We start from the raw sequence: 11538 nt of genomic DNA on the forward strand, positions 1-11538 counted from the left end.
GTTGGTGCAGGCCTGATGTTTGGCCACGTCTTGCGACAAACACCTTCTGATGTTGGCCGTAGGGCCTAGCAGATTGGCTGCGTGCAAGGTTTGGCTGTTGGTTCAATATAAAGTATGATTAAAAAGCCACAGAAATTCTCTGAAAAAAACAAATGTGACGTTATAGTTAGATTAGGTTCTAAGTCCTTAAATTACATTGAAATGAAGCCAAGAAATTCACTGAAAGAACAAAGGTTATAGTGATGCTATAGTAATTGCTATATTATAGTATTTTTAATATCATTAACGTAATATTATGGATTTCTCACAACATAAAGGAGTGCCTACAATTTAATATGCATGGTGTAATAACACCCCCCTTTGGCTTCGTTTGTGTATTAACGGCATATATTTAGAATGCAAGCCAGACGTGTTGCATTTGGTAATGCTTGTTTGGCTTTGCAAACCGTCACCCCTACATTAATCGTGGCTCTACAATAATGATGGCCCCTTCCACAATTGCTAATAAACTCAATAAAATATGTTTTTAAAAAAAGAATCCATTTCCTTTACTGTGCATTCGTGATCTGCAACACATCTCTGTTGGCACGAAGTTCAATAATAATCTTTTTATGCAAACAATGTTTTACGATTAACTTTTTTAAACATGGTGTACTTACCAATAAAAGGAGCGTGATTCAACTTTAACAAATATCTTAATCAATATATTTTTCAGATTGCCAAGGAAATATCACAGAAGAAAACAATTCACACTTTCTGTCAAATCTGATTTTAAAACATCTGAAGCAGCAACAAGACGAGGAGTATTCATTGTAAGAGAGAAATTATGAAAACTGAACCATTGGAACTTCTTTTGCAAGAAATTATTGAAACATATCAGACTCGGTTTTGTAGTTTGTGTTTCCAGCTAAACTGAAAATAGTTACATGGTTTGTTATTTCTATTAATTATGGACTTTAGCGAAATTTTAGTTCAAACTAAAAACTAAAAACTTGTCATGTGTTTACACATTGCAAATCCAGCATGCAGGTAAACTAGCATATATCAGAACTAGTATGTGTGTATTAGGAGGTTTTTCTAATTGTTAAGTTTCGTATGTTAATGTTTACATTTATATCTTTCAAGGAGCCAAGCATCTATTCTGTTAAAACCGTTTTAAAAACAATTTTTATAACCCTTTGCGCTGAATAAACAGATTCATTAATACACAACACTATAAAATACAGCAAATGTGTAACCATCGGGTAGGTCGCTTCCCCACCGCTGCAGCTCCGCCTGCCTTGACTGCTGTGCCTCCTGCTCCTCCCTCCAGATCGGCGCTCTCTCCTTCTTGCACATTCGCCGCCTGGGCTGCCTCTGCCCTTGCTCTGTGCCCCGTGTGTGCCTGCCAGCCCCCCCTTCTACTTTTGTACCCCGCATGACTGAGTGACTGTTCCTATTCTCCCCTCCTGACTCCTGGTTTCTGTGCCCCGAGTGCCTGCCCGCCGCCCTTCTCTTTCTGTACCCCGAGCAATTGGACTGTCTGGGCCCCTGCCTCCCCTAGGATCGCCGCAATCCTCAGCAGGCTCCCCAGCCCCGTCTTTCCCGCCGCTGCCTCCCGTGTGGCCCCGAAACCCATTGGCGATTCCCCCCTGCCTCCCAGCGGACCCCTCCCCCCCTCCTGCCCTCTTAAGGCGACGGGTGCGCGGCGGAGACAGTGACCCTTGACCCTCGGGTAGGTCGCTTCCCCACCGCTGCAGCTCCGCCTGCCTTGACTGATGTGCCTCCTGCTCCTCCCTCCAGATCGGCGCTCTCTCCTTCTTGCTCGTTCGCCGCCTGGGCTGGCTCTGCCCTTGCTCTGTGCCCCATGTGTGCCTGCCAGCCCCCCCTTCTACTTTTGTACCCCGCATGACTGAGTGACTGTTCTTATTCTCCCCTACTGACTCCTGGTTTCTGTGCCCCGAGTGCCTGCCCGCCCCCTTCTCTTTCTGTACCCTGAGCGATTGGACTGTTCTTCTTTTCCTTCTGGGCCCCTGCTTCCCCTAGGATTGCCGCGATCCTCGGCAGGCTCCCCAGCCCCGTCTTTTCCGCCGCTGCCTCCCGTGCGGCCCCGCACCCATTGGTGATTCCCCCCGCCTCCCAGCTGACCCCTCCCCCCTCCTGCCCTCTTAAGGCGACGGGTGCGCGGCGGAGACAAAGGCCCTTGACCCTCGGGTAGGTCGCTTCCCCACCGCTGCAGCTCCGCCTGCCTTGACTGCTGTGCCTCCTGCTCCTCTCTCCAGATCGGCGCTCTCTCCTTCTTGCGTGTTCGTCGCCTGGGCTGCCTCTGCCCTTGCTCTGTGCCCCGTGTGTGCCTGCCAGCCCCCCCTTCTACTTTTGTACCCCGCATGACTGAGTGACTGTTCTTATTCTCCCCTCCTGACTCCTGGTTTCTGTGCCCCGAGTGCCTGCCCGCTCCCCTTCTCTTTCTGTACCCAGAGCGATTGGACTGTTCTTCTTTTCCTTCTGGGCCCCTGCCTTCCCTAGGATCGCCGCGATCCTCGGCAGGCTCCCCAGCCCCGCCTTTCCCGCCGCTGCCTCCCGTGCGGCCCTGCCCCACCGCACCCATTGGCGATTCCCCCCCGCCTCCCAGCTGACCCCTCCTCCCCCCTTCCCTCTAATTTCGAACGCTGTGCGACCGCGCAGCGGACGCGCCGAAGGCAAGCCCGTCTGCACCCATCCACGCCTGGAGCGCGCCCAGCGCCAGGACCCCCGGCCACCGACGATGCCAGCCCACACGACGGACTTACGACGCCGCCACCCTCAACGCACTCAACCCCGGCCGGAACCCCGCCTGCCACCGAGCCACCCCGAAACGCACCCACGGACCCTTCACCTGCCGAGCCTGCAAGTTTACCTGCCTCCGGACCTGCACCGCACCTGAAAGGCCAAGCGACAGCAACAACCACCTCAAGTGCATCCTCCTCAACACCCGCTCCGTTCACAGAAACGCCGTCGAACTCTGGAACCTGCTCGACACAACATCACCAGACGTCGCCTTCCTCACAGAAACCTGGATGAACGCCTCCTCAGCCCCCGACATTGCCATAGCCATCCCAGACGGATACAAGATCACCCGGAGGGATCGCGTCAACCAGACCGGAGGAGGCATCGCCATCGTCCACAGGAACACCATCCGCATTACGACCAACTCCGACGACACCCTCGCCGCCAAGGACCTTCACTTCCAGATCCACACCGACCCCAAGACCACCCTCAGAGGCACTCTCATCTACAGAACCCCGGGCCCACGCACACAATTCAGCGAAGCCATCGCAGACTTCATCAGCCCACTCGCCCTCACCTCCTCTGACTACATCCTCCTAGGGGACCTCAACTTCCACCTAGAGAACAACAAGGACAGCAACACCACCACCCTGCTGGTCAACCTCGCCAACCTCGGATTCAAGCAACTGGTGAACACCCCCACCCACTATGCCGGCCACACGCTCGACCCCGTCTTCTCCTCCAGCAAGCACATCTCCTTCAGCCACTCCACCGGACTCCACTGGACTGATCACAGCTGCGTCCACTTCAGCTTCAGGAGAACCACAACCCACCACCACCCGCAACAGGTTCCCCGCAGGAGCTGGAGCAAAATCACTGCCGACCAGCTTACCACCTCCCTCAGCCAGAACCCTCCAGCCAGCACAACGGACCCCAACGAAGCAGCCCGCAACTTTACACAGTGGCTCACCAACTGCGCCGACAACCTCGCACCCCTGAAGAACCCTCCCAGCAGACCCAGTAGCAAGAGAACCTCGTGGTTCAAAAAAGGAACTCAAAAGCTCCAAGAAAAACTGCCGCACCCTCGAGAAAGCTTGGCGCCACGACCAGACTACAGAAAACATGACTGCCCTCAAGAACGCCACTCGCACACACCACCAGCTGATCCGCACCACCAAAAGAACAACATTTAAAGAACGTCTGGACAACAACACCCACAACAGCAAGGAACTCTTCAGCATCGTCAAAGAGCTCTCCAACCCCAGCGCCGGAAACAACGACATCACACCATCGCAAGACCTCTGCGACTTGCTCGCCTCCTTCTTCCACCGCAAGATCGCCGATATACACAACAGCTTCGGCGCACCGACCACGCACCCAACTACCGAACCAACGCCCCCCACCACCACCCTCAGCAACTGGACCCCGGTCAGCACCGAAGACACCACCCGCACGATGAACACCATCCAGTCCGGATCCCCAACCGACCCCTGCCCCCACCACATCTACAACAAGGCCGACTCCATCATCGCACCCCAACTCCGGGACATCATCAACATCTCCTTCAACACCGCCACCTTCCCGGAGAGCTGGAAGCATGGCGAGCTCAGCGCCCTCCTGAAGAAACCGACAGCGGACCCCACCGACCTCAAGAACTTCCACCCCATCTCGCTCCTCCCTTTTCCTGCCAAAGTCATCGAGAAGACCGTCAACAAACAGCTCGCCGCCTTCCTTGAGACAAACGGATCCCTCGACCCCTCACAGTCCGGTTTCAGAGCCAAGCACAGCACCGAGACCGCCCTCATCGCAGCCACCGACGACATCAGATCCCTGCTTGACAACGGGGAAACAGCTGCCCTCATCCTCCTGGACCTCTCTGCAGCGTTCGACACAGTCTGCCACCGCACTCTAATACAGCGCCTCAGCAACATCGGAATCCAAGAGAAGGCACTGGAGTGGATCATCTCGTTCCTAGCAGGAAGAACCCAGAGAGTCCGCCTCCCCCCGTTCAGATCCGCGGCCACCGAAGTCATCTGCGGCGTACCACAAGGATCCTCGCTCAGCCCCACCCTCTTCAACGTCTACATGAGCCCCCTCTCAGCCATCGCACGCCAACACAACCTTAACATCATCTCCTACGCCGACGACACCCAGGTGATCCTCTCCCTCACCAACGACCCTACCACCACCAGAGCCAGCCTACACGAAGGAATGAAAGACGTCGCCGAGTGGATTAAGAACAGCCGCCTGAAGCTGAACTCAGACAAGACGGAAGTCCTCATCCTGGGATCATTCCCCTCCGCCTGGGACGACTCCTGGTGGCCCCCCGCCCTGGGCACCACCCCCAAGCCAACGGACCACGCACAAAACCTGGGCTTCATCCTGGACTCCTCCCTCTCGATTACCAAACAAGTCAACGCCGTCTCGTCATCCTGTTTCAACACCCTGCGCATGCTTCGAAAGATCTTCCGATGGATCCTCACCGAAACCAGAAAGACTGTCACCCAGGCACTCGTCACCAGCCCACTGGACTACGGGAACACCCTCTACGCTGGAACCACAGCCCAACTACAGAAAAGACTCCAGCGCATACAGAACGCCTCCGCACGACTCGTCCTGAACATCCCCCGCCACAACCACATCTCTGCCCACCTGAGAGACCTGCACTGGCTCCCCGTCAGCAAGAGGATCACGTTCAGACTCCTCACCCACGCACACAAGGCTCTCCACGACCTGGGCCCCAAGTACCTCAACAACCGCCTCACTTTCTACACGCCCACCCGCCAGCTGCGATCGACCAGCCTCACCCTCGCCACCGTACCACGCATTCGCAGAGCCACCGCCGGAGGAAGATCCTTCGCCTACCTGGCGGCCAAGACATGGAACTCCCTCCCCATCCACCTACGACTGACCCAGGACCATCTCTCCTTCAGGAAGCAACTCAAGACCTGGCTTATCGAGCAGTAACGGACCCCTCCCCCCAGCGCCTTGAGACCCTACCGGGTGAGTAGCGTGCTATATAAATTATTCTGATTGATTGATTGATTGAATGGAGCCTTTCAAAATGTCTTGTGCCCAAGCACTGTGTAGTACATTCCGTCAGCAAAGAATCAGGTGTGGTGATATTTATTGCAAGATGTACACAAATTAAAATCAAACATTTGAGAATCCTTAGTTGTGTCTGCAGTGTGGGCATAGAGAATTTAACAACATTATCAACTGATGCATAATTACTATTTTGCCTATGTTTCACATGTCAATCGATCCTGTGAAATTCCGTCCATGGAATTTCCCATATCCTCCCATATCTTTTCAAACTTCTTGGGGCACCCCATGCCATTATATAGCACCCTTTCTATTGCCATTCACCAATTCATACTGTGACTCCATTCCCCACCGTTGGTGGTTTGAGGCTCCTCCATTTCTGTGCTGTTTGTTGCGCTACCCCATCCCCAAGTTTACAAAAAGCTTCTGGTATCTTCTGGACACTTCAGCCAGATTTGCTAACATTTTGCCTTTCCCAGTACAGCCACGTAACGGCCAACTTACGTCGCCTTTCGTGGCTTTGTAAAGTGTATGTAATGCAACACAGCCCCTTTCAATTGCATTGATTTGCACTGCATCTTGGAGGCGTTCCCTGAGGATTGCCATTAATCCACCCATGGATTTTGGTGCATTCTCAGATTTACTAGAGCCATTAAAACTAGGAATACATCAAAATATTATACAGTGAGGCGTAATGAGGAGAAGTATCTTTATCCTCGTTACTTCCTTTTTCTATGTGTGATGCATTTTGCATCACACATAGAAAGAGGAAATTGCCTTACAAGATTGTTTTTGTGCATGTTGGTTTTCCTTCCTGCACAAAAACATTCCTGCCTGTAATGCAGGCACCTTTGCCCGTGGTGCTAGAGTGCCTACGTTGGCAATGGACAGCCCCAAGTGAAATAGGGAGCTGAACAGCGCCATATCTTAGTAGACACTGCTCTTTTCAGCTCTCTCCCGTTCATGAACTGCAGCTTTTGCTTGCTGCCCTGTGTTGCATGAACTTTTATTAAATATGCCACTTCTTGTTCGCCTTACACATGTTACACCCATGACTTGTTCAATTCTCTTTCCTAAATGTATCCAATAGACTCCCTTAGGTTACCCTTCCCATTATATATGTCAATTTCGCCATAGTCCCTTAGGCAGATGTCACTTCCGATTCACCGAAAATGTTCAAGCCGAACTCTGATATGGTAAATCCCGAGTAGCGCCTTCAAATGCACAAGGCAGAATTCTGAGCTTACAGATGTAGCAGTACTATCCAGTAACATATACATATCTTTCTCATCAAGTCCACAACCCACCCTAACCCTTCATTGTATTGTGTGTCAGTGTATAGCCCATTCCAGTATTCATGATTCCAGCTTGTCTTTCAGTTGCGATTTTCCTGGGATGGTGACCATTTTAGGGACATAAGGGCTCAAGGTGCGTTTTAGTTGCAAGCATTTAATTATCAGGCAATCCTGTGTTTCAAACTTTAGTTACTTGTATGTTTTAATTCCTGCTTCACTCCAGTTATCATGCAGAATTGATATGCCTGTGTTGTCCCATCCCCTGTAACAACCTCTTTTGATTTTGTGTCTTTTCATTTATCATTTTAGAATAGTTGGCATTTGAGTGCAAAATGTGTGTATTTTTAGAAAATGACAAACTAATGTAACAATGATTTGACAATGTTGCTGCATTTCACACCCTATTGTTCTTAAATTGGGTTGCCCAACAATACATAAAGCAATTGGTATTTATTTTTAAAGAGGATCTAACAGAACACTCATTTGCAGTACTTAAGTTATTAAACTGGATATAAGCAGGCTACTTTTTAATGAGATTATTCAGACGTCACTTATTGTTATATGTTACCTTCTGTGAACAATGACTTACAATAATTAAATGTTTTGTTTAGAAATGACTGTGACTAATGGTTTTTACTTTCTGTAACTGGGGGTGGTTCACGGCCTGGCATTAGGTAAAATATGATTTCATGATTACTGAGAGAAACTGGGTTGTTGGTTGAGGAGGGGTGTGAACCCTTCTCAAGCAACAGCCACAATCCTTTTCAGGGTGAACCACAGTCACTAAATTACCTTGTGCTTAACCCTCTAACAACTTGGGTTAAAAGCACTCACACTTAACTTGGAGGCAATGTGTAAGGTATTTATGCTTAAACAGTAATAAAGTGAAAACATAACACAAGAAACATCCCACACCAATTAAAAAAAATAGAATAATACTTAATAAATTATTTGACACCAAAACAACAAAAATCCAACCAGTACAACTGGAGATATGCAATTTAAAAGTCTTAATGTAAGTACAGCATCTAAAAGCACAAAGCACCAACTGTGGTTATCTGGTCACGATGGACCAGGACAAAGTCACAAGTCAAGGCTGATCGCGATGAAATGTGGGCTGGATATAAGGAACCAAGTTAGTCCCACTGAGAATTGTATCTTATATCCTTAATACAGGAATGCTGCGTTGGTTCCGATGAGGAGCTGCAAGGGCTGCGATGCAAGGTCCTGCGTTGGGTTGCGTCACACTGTTTTGGTTCTGATGAGGAGCTGGGAGGGGTGTGATGCGAGGTCCTTCTTTAAGTTGCGTCGTGCTGCATCGGTTCGGATGAGGAACTGCGATGTACTGCGATCTATGGTCTTACACTACTCTGCATAGAGTTGCGTGGCGCTGTCAGTTCTGTGGAATCCCATAGTTGGGCCAGTAGGAGTACACTCTGGTGCCAGCCCAGGGTCTAAGACCTGGGGGCACCTTTTGGGGACCAGGACCCACTCCCTACAGCAGAGGCCAGCAGCAGGGCAAAGGCAGGTCTAGTGGAGTCTGGGCAGGTGGGCAGATGCAGGACAGGTCTCTGGAGCCTGTTATGTCCCTGTAGCTCAGAACAGGAGGCCAGTGAGCTACACCTTGAGTCACTCTGGTGTTTCTGAGTTTAAGAAGCATGTCCAGTCTTCCTTCCTCAGTCAGCCTGGCGTACGTCTTGCAGCAGGGAAGCCCGACAGTCCTTCCAGCAGCAGAACAGTAGAGCAGTCCTTCCAACAGCAGGACAGCAGAGCAGTCCTTCTTCCGAGTCTTCCACAGGTCCAGACGTCATATGAAGAGGGAGGTTGGGGTCCCAATTTTATTCTTGGGGCTAGCTTTGATATGGAAAAAGTTTCTGGAGTTTTCCCCCAACAGAGGTGTTTGGAATTTCCCAGTCTTCCTGCAATTAGTGTGAAGTTTTTTGTGTGTGAGCTGAGGTAGTGTCTTTGAAGAGCAAGTGTGCTAGGTGACAGCTCTGCCCCCCATCAAGAAAGGATGGCATATCCTGCCAACACCCTGACTCTATATTGTGATACTGTCTGGAAGGAATACACATAGGGCAACTACACCTAGTCACGTGACCCAGGAAACAGGCTTCAGGCACCAAATGGTTTTGACAAGAAAATAGCAACTATCTAAAAGTGGCATTTTCAGAATTTTGACTTAAAATCCATTACCATTAAAGAGGGTTTTAAATTAAAATTCCTCAGACACCAAACATGAAATTACTACGTACTCCCACACAGAAGTTATCACTTATTAATTGTAATAAGGCAATCCAATGTTATTCTATGGGTGAGGTAGGCCGTGCAATGGTGAAAGACGAATTTGAGAGTTTTTCTCTACCACTACATATAAAACTTAAAAGAACAACACACCCTGCCTTAATGGCTGTTTAGCGGTACAAAAGGGGGTGGTGATGGACGGAGCATCTGAACCAATCAAACACTCACACCCAGTCAAAAGATCTGGGTTTAATCCATCACCGTTCTTTAGCCAACTCTGCCACCCCGGGTCAGACATGGCTATATGCAAATCAGTCTGACCCTGTGCCTCATGGGAACAGTCCAGCCCGAACTGCCAAGCCATGCCTTCCCTGGACCGGAAACAAGCTTCCGAGGACCGGTTTCTGGCATCACAGCCGTCTTCAGCCTGGCTTGCTTGAATCCATTGGCAAAGTGAGCAAGGGACTCGCGTCTGAGCATACCCTGCCACACTTATGGCGGCCAAAAGCGGTACAAAAGGGGGTGGTGATGGACGGAGCATCTGAACCAATCAAACACTCACACCCAGTCAAAAGATCTGGGTTTAATCCATCACCGTTCTTTAGCCCACTCTGCCACCCCAGTTCAGACATGGCTATATGCAAATCAGTCTGACCCTGTGCCTCATGGGAACAGTCCAGCCCGAACTGCCAAGCCATGCCTTCCCTGGACCGGAAACAAGCTTCCGAGGACCGGTTACTGGCATTACAGCCGTCTTCAGCCCGGCTTGCTTGAATCCAGTGGCAAAGTGAGCAAGGGACTCACGTCTGAGCATACCCTGCCACACTTATGGCGGCCAAAAGCGGTACAAAAGGGGGTGGGGATGGACGGAGCATCTGAACCAATCAAACACTCACACCCAGTCAAAAGATCTGGGTTTAATCCATCACCGTTCTTTAGCCCACTCTGCCACCCCAGTTCAGACATGGCTATATGCAAATCAGTCTGACCCTGTGCCTCATGGGAACAGTCCAGCCCGAACTGCCAAGCCATGCCTTCCCTGGCCCGGAAACAAGCTTCTGAGGACCGGTTTCTGGCATTACAGCCGTCTTCAGCCCGGCTTGCTGGAATCCAATGGCAAAGTGAGCAAGGGACTCACGTCTGAGCATACCCTGTCACACTTATGGCTGTCTAGGGCCTACCTAAGGTGCGAAATATATGTATTAGGAAGGCTGAGACCTGGTTATTTTGCCAGGTCAAAATGTCGGTTTAAAACTGTATGCAGGCTTCAATGGCCGGCCTCAGGCATGTTTTAAATGTTACTTAAGTGGGTGGCACAATAACTGCAGCAGGCCCACTAGTAGCATTTAATTTACAAGCCCTGGATACCTGTAGGACCACTTTATTAGGAATTATAAATTAATTACATGGGATAATTGGCTGTAAGTCAATTTTACCATGTTTAAAGGAGAGAGCACTTTAGCACAGGTTAGCAGTGGTAAAGTGTACAGAGTCCTAAAGCCAATAAAATGGGTTCAGAAAACAAGAGGAGTGAAGGCAAAAACGTTTGGCGGTAACCCTGCAGAGAGGGCCAGGTCCAACAATCATATGGTTTTATTTGATGTAATTAAGTATTTACCTACCCTATTACATTTCTATTAAATATTTGAAGCTATTATTTGAGTGTCAGTTCATGTTGAGTGTGGAATACTAAGTGCTGATGTGATTAACTTGGTGCCAATAGGTACTTGTTGGTACGCTATTGTGTCATGACTGATCTCCAGGCATTTTGTCATCTGTATTCAAATAGCATTTTATGATATTATCATAGGTACTTCTATTTAAGGCGAGATACTGCAAGGTATGTTTGCTGTCAAAGACTTGTACGGTCTCTATAAGATGAGTAGCCATGCTAGTGTCTGAGGGAGTGAGATCTGACAAAACCAAGAGATAGCACTGCTACTTACAATCTGAAATTGTGAAATATGTGTATTTGTCACTCTGTTCTTCCAAGTAGATTATTAGTCATGATATATCACCGAAAATCTACTTAGGAGATGAATGATTGAAATATTAAAGAAGTGGAAGCTAGAAGTGACGAAAAACACTAATATACATCTTTACTATTGTTTGGAGGCCAAACAGCTTGTTTAACTAATGGCCTTTCAGTGATTTTTTTCAAGGAAAATTGTGGTGACACTTGCACCATGTCAAACATTTAACAAACCAA

The 11538-nt window shown here is 49.4% G+C and overlaps 1 protein-coding gene across 1 annotated transcript in view; it reads left to right on the plus strand.

Moving 5' to 3' along the window:
* The window catches only part of STING1 (stimulator of interferon response cGAMP interactor 1), a 409277-nt gene extending 407883 nt beyond the window's left edge, over window positions 1-1394 (plus strand). Inside the window, exon 7 of the mRNA XM_078653333.1 lies at window positions 716-1394. Within this exon, the coding sequence (XP_078509459.1) occupies window positions 716-816 (101 nt within the window). The 3' untranslated portion in view covers window positions 817-1394. The remainder of the gene's footprint in view (window positions 1-715) is intronic.
* The last annotated feature ends 10144 nt before the right edge of the window (window positions 1395-11538 follow it).

The sequence above is a fragment of the Lissotriton helveticus genome, chromosome 7, assembly GCF_964261635.1.
Source record: "Lissotriton helveticus chromosome 7, aLisHel1.1, whole genome shotgun sequence".
Taxonomy (NCBI): Eukaryota; Metazoa; Chordata; class Amphibia; order Caudata; family Salamandridae; genus Lissotriton; species Lissotriton helveticus.